We start from the raw sequence: 12,258 nt of genomic DNA on the forward strand, positions 1-12,258 counted from the left end.
GTGTGTGTGTGTGTGTGTGTGTGTGTGTGTGTGTGTGTGTGTGTGTGTGTGTGCGCGTGCGTGCGTGCGTGCGTGCGTGCGTGTGTGCATGCCTCCTGCCTGCATACAAGTGAGAGAGAGTGTGAGAGGGAGAGAGGACGAGAGGGAGTGAGAGAGAGAGAGAAGAGGGGTTAGTGGTAGAAGGTGGTTGCCAGCTGTGTTGAGCAGAGGTTGAATAGATGTGAGGAATTCCTGCTTGCCACTTTATAAAAGGAGGAAGGGAACTTCTTAATGGCCCAGTGCCACCGCTGAGAGCCCCCTACAGCACTTTGGACCATTAGGATGAAACATTTCTGCCAACTGTTACACTCCACCTCCTCTAATACCCCTGGGTCCTGCTCAGTGTTGCCAATATCCTTGTGTCTTCAATTTAGGCCCTTTTCTGTTGTTCCTGTAAGTACGGTGTCTGACAACTGACACCGTCGACTATAAGCAAGGGATTTCACGACAATTTGACAGCATTTCATTCAAAAACATCTGACGAAGGCTGGAAATCCAAAACGTTTGTTCCTAATCTAAGGCATATGAGGATTTTTTTTTTATCTTGTCATTCTGAGAGCGACCCTCAATAATTAAAAAAAACATCTCAAACATTTTGGTTACAAAATGCCTTGAATGCCTCCTGTGTTCTGCAAAATAGCCCTGAGACTGCTGCCTGCATCAGTAGCCTACCTTCAAAAAGATGAAAGGTTAATACCTAAGGTTAATACCTTTCATCTTTTTGCCTTGATTGTTTTTTTTTTTTTAGGGCTGTACCTGACAATTTACTTTGTGGCCCTATACAAAAAGAGAATATTTCCCAACCCTTTGTCAAACACATCACAACCGGTTTAGTTGCGTAATAAGAGGCTTTATTTTGTTTGTGTTTTGTTAAATGTTTAGCTTTAATATAGCCTTCTGTTGTTTGGTTGCTGTTCTGTAGTGAGTAGAAATGGCTTCATGAGCTTTAGACCATAAAGTTTCTGTCATCATGGTGACTCAATAACCTCAAAGTTTGTTGACATAATGTTGTTGCTCTGCAACAGTCTTCTATTTGGAATTCAAATGACAGCTATTGCTGTGTATGAAAATATGTCATGACCCTAAAACTCCCATACGAAAACATCTCAACCATTTTAGCCGCATATAACTCAGATGCCACTGGTTAAGTGACAGTTTCACTTTGTTCCTTTTGGTGGAGCAAAACGCAGCACAAAACAACTCGTTTGTAGATCAGCTGCTTCTGCTGTTTTTTGAAGTCTAACCTTGAAATTTAACAGTTGTTTCCACCCGACAGAGACGATAAATCTAAAATGACAGATACTTTCCTGGGATAATGGATTAAAATTTGCTTTTTGGAGATGCAGCCTCATTCTGTCTGTGCCAATAAAACACAAACCCGAATAATAGAAATATGACTCTCATTATTTTGGTATTAGCAGTGGCAAGGATTTCCTGCTGTCCACGATTATGTAGAGAGAGACCTACAGTATATATCCCTCTTGTCTATGGTTTTTAGTAGCTCTCATTGCTCACTGAGTGAGCCAGCTGACTATCACATGAAAAGAATCAGTCATAAAAACCGTCGGCAAGATTCAAAGGTACATAAAGTTCATGACAAACAGAATAGGTTTTGATGTGAAAACATGGCAACGGCACACACTGTGTCACGGAAGCGGGAGATAAGGCAGCTAGCATATCCACCTGCTGTGGGTGTTGAAAGGTAAACATATCAGGAACTTGAGTCATAAAAATCAAACAGTCACAGGTCACTTGGCTCCATTATAAGTCAGACTGCACACTCTTCACAAGTAGTACAAGAGAGCACCCATAGAGTTGTGATTTGCATGAAAGAGACAAAATCACTGGCCATAATGACAGTAATTATACTATACAGCCAGGATTTTTCATCACTGTTTTCAGCACCCACAAGCGCCAATGCCAATCCAAAACCAATTACAGTGACTCAATGAAATGTATTTTAATTTTTGCAGGCCATGTAATTGTTTTGTGTATAAAGCAGGCGTGTCAAGACTGAAAGGCTGCTCACCAGTGTTAATCGATCTGCCTCCAGTATCATGTTCTGTGGACAACCATGTGGCCAGAGAGAGTGCAGCTGGAGCCAAGGACTACGCACACTGAGGTTACTTAATGTCCTTTTGTTAGATTTTGATTTCTTTAACCAAGATTTTCACATTTGTTCCTTTTTCCCCCTTTTCACATTCATGACAGCCTAGTCATAAACTTACTCTGTGCCCTTTAGATGTCTCATCAAATTATATGTTGTGCTCATCGAAAAACAAGAGATAGGAAAACATGATCCCTTTTATTTTCCTAAGAGGATTATCTGGCAAAGGTCACAATAATTATAAAGTATTGTTTAGTCATATGCTTGTCAACCTGGCTCTCATCGACTTCAATGCGTTCCTAGAACGTGTTACGTGCTATGGTTCTGTGTGACCCTTCCTTGTTCAAACCTTCCTTGTCTCTGGCTCTGCTCTGTGACATTTAGGACCCCTGGTCCATAGCATTAGTAGAGTTCTCCCTAACGCTATGTTCGTCTACCTCCGCACCTCCTTGGCAAAACCCTAAAACCCGCTTGTCTGGTCCGAAAATAACAAAAACTGTTTCGCCCCTCACCAAACCAAAGGTATCAGTGGACAGTTGAAAGCTTACTCTACTTAGTGGACGCAGTCTGGGCCCCCCACCACACGCTTACAATGGATGGAGACACTCTTCCTGGTTGAAGACTGTTTTTACGAAACAACGCTTCCAACTTAAGCCTCTAACTGTCCAATGATACCTCTGGTTTGGTGAGGGGCGAAACCGTTTTTGTTATTTTCTGACCAGGCAAGCGGGTTTTCCGGTTTTGCCAAGGAGGTGCGGAGGTAGACGAACATAGCGTTAGGGAGAACTCCACTAACGCAATGGACCAGAGCTAATGATGATGATATGATGCAACAGCGGAGCCATTAGGCTACACAACTGTACAATATAAAATAAATACATTGCAGTGCCGTAGTTCATCAATTCGACGGCTAAATCATTGAAATACCTTATGGCAGTGTGTACGCAGGGAATGTTCCCTTTTTAATCAATGAAGGGTGCTCCATTGCCGACGTTGCATTGTGTTCAGTGACGCCAGCACGACGCAGTCTTTCTAGTAGAGCCCTGGCATTACTAAAACACTCAGTAAAACCAAGGGTGGAGGACTGCAGAATTAAGATGAAACCATATAGACCGATTTCCTGGGCGCTCCCCTGTAGAGAGCGTCACCGCCATTTCTGTGGTGTAAACCACAGCCAGTGGTGGAGGAGTAGAAATAAAATTATTAAAAATGGGAAATACTCAAGTAAAGTACAAATATTCCAAATTGTATTTACAGTAAGTACAGTAGGCTACACGTTACTTTGTACTGCTGTTTGCACCACAGAGATGGCGGGCAGCACCCTCTGCAGGGTGTCGCTCAGGAAATCGGTCTATAGGAAGTAAAGGTTCGTACGAATGGCCGCTAGTTTCGCTGTTTCCCCCCTGCTGGTGTCAGAAAGAATAATGCTCCATTCAAGTGGATGGGTTTTTGCTGAAATTTACACTTGATTATATTACCTTAATAAACGTGGTCATAAATACTTTATGCTTCCAGTAGCTAGTTTAAAGTCTTCTTTCAATCACATGATATGCGTTTTGTTAAATTATGGTCCCATGTATTTTAAAAATGATGAAAAGAAATCTTGATTGACATGCTCCCAGCCAATAGCATTTATTGACCCACCCACCGCTCTATCCCAACCAATAGAATGCTGGTGTCATTTCCATTTCAGGACAGGATGTAGAAAGATGCACACGTTTGTCAAATAGGCTTCATTTACCGTCTGTAGAGTATATTTGGGGGGCGTAACGTAATCCATTCATTTTTACCGTCTATGAGTAAAAAAGAAAAACACTGATCTAAACGACCGATAAAAATGCTCCTTAGGCTAAACGTATTCAGAGGATGACTCATATTGCAGTATGGTGCATATTCTTTTCCATATACTTTGTTCTGTGACAATCTCCAAAGAGTTGGGAGGATGCCAATAATGGAACCAGCCTTCTCAAGGGCCGATTGAAAAAGATATATCCAAGTTTCTGCAGCCAAGAAAAGTCTAGACTGGGGCTTGTCCAGTCTAGATTTGGGCTTGTCCAGTCTAGACTGGACAAGATTGTTCTCTGTCCGGACTAGTTTTGTATCGATGTGACAGTAGCCTGGTATTTGTGGGAGGTGACCTTTGACTTAAGACAGGAACAAACACAATCCCTTTTTTCTTTTTAAAATCAATGACCAGCTCCTTTGTTTTTGTAATAATTAACGTCAAGGAAGATGTCTTAAACTTTTGTCTGTGTTGTTGTTTAAAATATGGCCCTCTATGGCTGAATCATCTGACATTTTTTGGAGGTGACATGAGGCTTGAAGTCTTCAAAAGACATATTTTTGTAGGTAGGTTTCAATACAAGAAATCTTACTTCTCTTTAAGCCAACTATCCTAACAATAGGCTACTTCTTCTACTCGAGTAGGATCTCCACCCCTGCCATAACGTAGTATAACTGGATATTTTCCCCCTATATAATATGAAGGAATATTTGGAAGGAGAAATGAATCAGTTATAAATCAGAGTTATAGGTTGGTACTAGGAGAGTAAGCGTAAAGGGGAGAAGGATACAATCAATTTCAAACTACTAACTTGGCTCTGTCCCCGTTCACATGTCATTTTCAGACTATTGTAAGACAGACTACCACAAGCAGACTGGAACTGGCAGGTTTCTCTTCTCAGGGCGTCCGCTGAGACAAGTCAAAACATGAACAATGGGACGCGCTGCACGTCGACCAGGGAGGAATGCAGTGGTGGAAGAAGTACTCTGACGTTTTACTTAAGTAAAAGTGGCAATAACACTAAGTAAAAATACTCTGTTAACTTACAAGTAAATGTCCTGTATTCAAAATTTGACCAGTGAGCTTGTAGATCTGCTATTTTCGAATACCCTAAGTATACAATAGTGCTTATGCGCCTAATGTATGTTTTGTTTCAATAATCTAATCTGCAATGTAGCTAAAGCTGTCAAATAAATGTATTGGAGTGAAAAGTACAAATTTGGCTCTGAGATGTATAGCGGAGTATAAGTAAGTACCGGTAAATAAAGTATCACAACATGTCAAGTAAATGCACCTTAAAAGTACAGTATTGATACTTTCCACCCTACCGGAGGAATGCGGCAGACATGTCAGCCCTGCCAGGTATGTAGGAGGCAATTACTGTACTATATATACGTCATCTCTTCTGTCTTAAACAACAGGTGATGGTGAGTCTGTAAATTCCTTATTATTGACTTCAATGGAGCTCCTTTGACTGTGTCATCGTTTGTCAGGGAGACAGTTTTACACACTTCTGATAATTGCCACCCTCTTAAAACGTGCTCTGTGTGGCCCCTCCAAGACTTCTCATGTCTTGTGTGAGCAACGTGAGTGATCTTTCCCTCTCTCACCCTTCCTGTGAGGGAATAATCTAATTTAGAGCGGCCTAGACCACTGCTTCCCAAACATTTTAGCTCAAGACCCAAAGGAGTTGATTGTAGATTGACTATTTTCACAATTTCTTAAACATTTGTTTTCGGCCCAGACTGTGGCGTAGAGGTCCGGGCACCTATAGGCTCTAAAGTAGCCTGACAGTGCATTGGTGGTTCGAGTCCTGATTCCGATGATCTTTACTGCATGTCTCTCCCAATCTCTCTCTCTCTCTCTCTCTCTCTGTTTCCAGTCCATCTCCACTTTCCACCATACAGTAAATAAGGGCAGAAAAGCCCCAAAAGAATATCTTAAATAAAAACATTTGTTTTCTACGATTTTTTTTCCTTTTTTCGTGAAATTCATTTGAAAAATCATTGAATTTGTTTATAATTCATGAAAATGTTTTGAAATAATAGTAATTTAAACAAAAAAATAAAGGGATATTTACTTGTGACCCATAAAAATGTGTCCGTGACCTACAAATGGGTCCTGGCCCAGTGTTTGAGAAACAGTGGCCTAGACTGTGTAGTGCTGTGGTTCTCAAACGTAATCATTTCAATGGTATGTATCAGACCCATAAGAGTCCATTTGGTTCCTAACTGTCAATCATTTAGCTAGGGACTCCCTGGAATGCCCTCGAGGATGCCTGGGGGTCCCCGGACCCCACGTTGAGAAACACTGGCCTAGATTGTGTCTGTAGTGGAAAGGCAGCCATATGCATTAGAACAGACTTAATTATCCTTTCAACCTTTGTCATTTATGTTAGGGCTATGGTGCTGGTGGGGGGGCATGCAGGAGCAATATAAACCTAATGGACTGACATGATAATGAACAGGAAATTCACCTACTGAAATAGCTGTAGCATAATTTACTAGATCATTTACATTTGCCTCTGTGCCTAATTTAGAGAAATTAACATAATGCATGAAATAATAAATAGTGACCGGTGGCTAGGCTTCATGAGTCATAGGAAAATAGCCTATAATAAAGAAAATAAATGATATAAACATTAGGCTAGCTAGTAGATATGCTATAGCCTAGGCATATCATTTCATAATAACTAACAACCTCTAATGAGCAATTTACATACATAACTTGAAATGCTGACATCCTGCATAATGAGTATAGCTATACTAGGCCTACTACTTGGTACTCTAATTTTTGTACTTTTTAAATTTTGCAATATTGATACTTTTATTTAAATAACGAATTTGAGTACTTTTTCCACCAAAATTGCTGCATGAGTGGGACATTAAAAAGCCATGCAATAAGATAGCTCTCGTCCATCGCGTCACCTCCCAGAGCTAGTAATAAGACAGAAGGCACTGCAGTACGGGTTGGTCCACAGCACACAAGTCAAACAGCAGCACCTCACTTGCAGGCCTGTCAACTCTCCTGGATTTCCCAGGAGTCTCCTGGATTTTGAACCCCTCTCCTGGGAGTCTCCTGGATTGGCAAATCTCCTGGATTTCTCCTGGATTTTGTATCAAACTCCCAAAATTCACCAGAACACAGGAAATGACATCTACTATGTTAAAAGTTTTCTGGGGGAGGACCCCCAGACCCCCCGCTTTAGGGGTGGGGGCAATGCATGCAAGAAAGATCATACAGATATTCACTTAAGTAATGACTTAAAGATGAGAAATCATTATTAAAGATGTCCTTTTGCTTCAGTCATCAAATCTGTACACCAACATTTGGCATTTTAAGGCTGAAATTGGACCCATGCTTGATGCTAGTAAAGCAAGCCTGATAAAAGTATCAAACATGCACAAAATTCACCAGAACACAGGAGATTAAATCTACTATGTTAAAAATGTTCTGGGGGAGGACCCGCTTTAGGGGTGGGGGCAATGCATGCAAGATCATATAGATATTCACTTAAATAATGACTTACAGATGAGACGTCATTATTAAAGATGTCTTACTTTGCATCTGTCATCAGATCTGTACACCTACATTTGGCATATTAGGCTGAAATTGTACACATGCTAGTAAAGTAAGCCTGATAAATGTATCAAACATGCACAAAATTCAACAGAACACAGGAAAATATATCTATTAATACGTTTTGGGGAGAGGACCCCCCAGATCCCGGTTGGGGAGTTCCGCGCACCCCCCAAAAATAAATCTCCTGGATTCTGACAGTCCAATGTTGACAACCCTGCACTTGTGGTGGGAGAGAAATAAAGAAACAGCGAGGAGGCAAGGTGACTCACACACACACACACACACACACACACACACACACACACACACAGTCAATAAACACCACACTCCCACATAGGAACAAGACAGACAGATAAGCGCATATTACATAGCCTTACATTAAGTCGCACCGGTAGTTGCTTCTGCTTTGCTGATGTAGACGTCAGCAAAGCAGAAGCAACTACCGGTGCGTCTTAATGTAAGGCTACATATTACACACTGTTCACCCTGCAACCGAACGAACAGCTTCCCTTGATCACCTCCAGACGACGCACCAGAGAGCAGGCAGCTCCAGTCCCTCTCTTTCTCTGCTTTTCTCTCTCTCTCCCCCTTTCTTCTCTTGCATTCTCTCTCCCTCCCTCCCTCTCTCCCTCCTCTCTCTCTAACCCCGCCCCATCTCTCTCTCTCTCTCTCTCTCTCTCTCTCTCTCTCTCTCTCTCTCTCTCTCTCTCTCTCTCTCTCTCCCAATGTTGGAAAAGGTTTAATTAAGTAAACAGTAAAGTATCAATACTGCAATGTAAAAATGTAATTAAAAATGTACTTTAGTAAAAGTATAAAAGTATTGGTGTCAACTGTCTGAAGTGGTTAATATATATGTTTTGTACATTTGTAATAATAATCAAAATCTAAAGTAGAAATAACAAAAAAAATACTGATTGGAAATACTCCAGCAAAGTAAAAGTACCTCAAAAGTAGAGTAGGCCTACTTGAGTAAATGTTACTTTCCACCACCGCTCAGAGGCGTCAATTGGGTATGGCATTATGGCAAGGTATGGCAGCTGCCATACCTTGGCTACAGGAGGACATTTTTAAATGTACTACTTAAAATAAATTCATCATTGCTAAGGTATGGCAACATGGCTGGTGTCTGACACACTAGTCATGTTGCCATACCTTAGCTTTTGCTGAACTGACGCCACTGCCAGCCACCGCTCTCTCTCTCTCTCTCTCTCTCTCCATACGCAACTCCCCCTTCAGTGCGAGGCCCCGCCTCAGAGCAGGTTAGCGGGGCGGTGACTGGCTGGCCGCGGAGCCGCACACACACAGAGAAGCACACAGCGTTCCGTTCCCCGCAACGAACCAACAGCTGCGAGCTGCCTGCCTCCTCCTTGTCCTCCTCCTACTCCTATCTCCACAACGGGACTACGGAACTAACTGAACCCCCGGCACGGCACGGCACTGCAGGGCAAGGGAGAGAGCGAATGATAAACGGCCGCTTTGTCCCGCACCACCACTACCATCCCGCCTCACTGTCCCAGGGACCGGGACACTGGTCTCTCGACACGGATCTCTCTCTAATAACGCTATTAAAGACAAGGACACCGATGTACGCACGGAATTCTAACCGCAGAGGAGAGTCGAGAACAGGAGGGGTGAAGTGGATTTTATTGAAAAGGTAAACGGCGGCCGTGGCGTAGTTTGTCTTTGTGTCACCGCGGTGAACGAGCAGAGGAGACCTACGTGCTTCTGTTGGGCTCAGGAGAAAAGCTGCGCTATAATAAATCAACCCCATGGCTCTGGTCTGTGCGTGCTGCGGTGCCCCATGCAGGCTTTTTCTTTACAACAAAATATTTAAAAGGCGTTTTAAAAACGCGACACTTTTATGTTTCCAACCACGTACGTTTTTTTGTGAGTAGTTATTAACGCGTAGTTTGGAGAGGCGACATTTCTCGGGACTCCCATCGTCGCTTTGGTTGCTCCGCCGCAGTCCCTGTGTGTGTGTGTGTGTGTGTGTGTGTGTGTGTGTGTGTGTGTGTGTGTATTGTGAGTGTGACTGGTATGTGTGTACGGTAAACTGTACGTGCAGAGTTGCTCGCTTGGCTCTGTGTGCGGCACGTAGACGACAGAGGCTGTGTATCAGCCGCCACTGATCAAAATAGTCCCGGGAGGCGGAGGACGTTTTGTTACAGTCTCACAATGATTTTTATCTGCCGCAGCCTGCTGTACTGTACACGCAGCTGGGACTACAACAATGACGTTGGTAGGGGGACAGAGGAACATAAATATAAATACATACATGATCCACTGTTAACTCCCGACGGTTATAAATGGATAATGTAACACAGGAGGGGAGGTTTGCTGTATGTAGCCTAGTAGGCCTACACACTGTTTCCCAAACTGTGGGTCGGGACCCATTTGTGGGACATATTTTTTATGGGCCCCTTACATTTTGTTTCCAACATGTTGTTTTTTAATAATTATTATTTCAAAACATTTTCAAATAACATTCCCTAAAAGCTAAGATTTCTAAGTAATTTCACTAATAAATGTAATTAAAATCTTTATTTCGTAAAAAAAAAATCCAAATGTCTAAGAAGTACTGAAAATAGCCGTTCTACAAGCTCACGAGCTTACTAGCTTGTAGATCTGCTGTTTTAACTAGTTTGGGACCCGGGGCAAACAACTCGTTTCTCTTTTGGGTCTCCAGCTAAAAAGTTGTGTCCATTTTAGCTAAAAAGTTGTGTCCATTTTCAGTATCTCCTGAAAATACACGAGCACATTTAGGAAGCCGCGCTTGCTTTCCATTCCAGCAGACTGTTGTAGAAACACGAAACCTTTTTCCAGGAAGGGAAAGACGAGTTTTTCGTGGCTCGTTTTACTGGTGACCAATAAAACCATTAATCACCGCATTGTGTCAAAGGATGACTAACTAGTTTGACATCTAGAACGAGTTGGGCGCACGGGGCTTTCGAAACTCGCAGGCTATAGCCTATCCCATGATGTGTGTCATGCAGGTGTTTTTATCTGTTCCCTGACGCTTTTTGTGTGCCTTTATCTCGTCTCTTTCAGGGCCGTCGGCTGGTTTTAGGAGGCGACTATGGAGAGCACTTTGCATATTGTGCAGAAAGCGGCGGCGGACTCCAGCTGCAGCGATAAGGGCATTGAGAGTGTCCATACCGGGGGGCTCCCTCTGGACATGAGCCTAAACATGGGGGGACGCGGGGACTTTACGGAACAATCGATTGTCGGACTCTCGGACAAAATACCTTTGGTGAAGCCGTATTTCAAGAAGAAACACGGACAGAGGAAACTCGACACCAAATGCCTGCACCGGGCTCTGGACCCTATTCTGACCACCTTGTTGAGCACGGACACGCTCGTGAACGGGGACGGGGTCTTTGTCACGCCGAACCCGCCCGGTCGGATCCCCGCGGGCAATCTGTGCGCGGCGGTCGTGGTGAAGCAGGCGTGCATCGGCCAGGTGTGCCTCAAAGCGCCGGGAGCCGCCGCCGCCGTCACGGGGCTGCTGGGCTGCGACGCGGCGGACACGGAGATGGCCGACACCACGGCGGAGCTGGAGGAGACGGAGCGGAGCGGGGAGAGGCCCAAGCTCGTGGCTTTGGATATTCAGCGGGTCGCGATGGATTCTAGCCCGAACGGCCACCGTTTACAGCCTCCCCTGGGCTCGGCGGCCGTGACGACAGGGACAATAGCACCCCCTAGCCGGGACACCCCCATGGCTGCTCCCCCACCTCCTGGCCACCAAGAGGGGGGCGTCAAGCCCGGTGACCTCTTCGCTTCTGAAGCCTTGCGGGGGGCAAATTGCCTTCCCATCAAAGACTGCGGTGGACCCCCTACCCTCCCCCAGACCTCCCGGCCCGACAAAGGAGTGATATTTCAGGATAAAAGCGAAGAGGCCTCCCTTGACCTGGTCTTTGAGCTGCTAACCCAGCTCCAGTATCACACACACCAAGCAGACTCTGTGTCCATCTGTGTGGATTTCCTACAGGGTCTGTGTGTGTACGGCAGTGATTGTGCCCACCACCACACAGTGCTGCCCTACCACTGGCAGATCCGCAGGAGCAGTAGTCAGACTTGGCAGAGCATAGCAGATGACTCTCAGGAACAGCTGGAGAGGCTCTACTGCAACCCGGACAATGAGCAAATCAGGCTCAAATTTCAGTAAGTAGCCATGGCTATAGGCTAGGATAACCTTCATTATCTGCAATGAATAGCCATTGTTATAAGTTAATAAGCTGTGTCTGTATTGGCACAGTGATGCAGGGGGGTCAATTCACTTTCAGGTTAATGAGAGCAGTTTATTAACTGAGACCACAATTCACATACCAATGAAAAAGTTAAGTGTCCTTCCAATAATTAGAGAAAACATAAGAACTAGCATGGAGATGTAGTTTACTAAGTATGTACTACATCTATATTGCATGTATCCGTCTGTCTCACTCTACACATTTAATTAGTTAATACAAGTGGCCTGTGTGAATTCCTCCCATCTCTTCTGTGCTGCCTTTTAAGTGAAGTGATTATTGTGTCAAAAAGGGGACACCGTGCTCTCTATATTGATGACACAAAACCATAACAAATACTATTTTAAAGGATAGTAGCCGTCCTATGTCCCCAGGTGACAACACAACACTTGTACCAGAGAGTCTCCTACTTCTAGAGATAGCATGTTGTGTAAACAACCTCAGCTAGTTATATATGTATATGGGTATAGAGGTCCTCAGGTGCTCTTGGGCTACTTGCACAC

The 12,258-nt window shown here is 43.9% G+C and overlaps 1 protein-coding gene across 1 annotated transcript in view; it reads left to right on the plus strand.

The window, feature by feature from the left end:
* Positions 1 to 8,862: 8,862 nt before the first annotated feature.
* Positions 8,863 to 12,258, plus strand: part of tiparp (TCDD-inducible poly(ADP-ribose) polymerase) — a 43,048-nt gene continuing 39,652 nt past the window's right edge. Inside the window, exons 1-2 of the mRNA XM_080732347.1 lie at positions 8,863 to 9,165; positions 10,560 to 11,672. Coding sequence (XP_080588473.1) covers positions 10,588 to 11,672 — 1,085 coding nt within the window. The 5' untranslated portion in view covers positions 8,863 to 9,165; positions 10,560 to 10,587. The remainder of the gene's footprint in view (positions 9,166 to 10,559; positions 11,673 to 12,258) is intronic.

This window comes from Nannobrachium achirus, assembly GCF_963921795.1.
Source record: "Nannobrachium achirus genome assembly, chromosome: 8".
In the NCBI taxonomy this organism is placed as follows: domain Eukaryota; kingdom Metazoa; phylum Chordata; class Actinopteri; order Myctophiformes; family Myctophidae; genus Nannobrachium; species Nannobrachium achirus.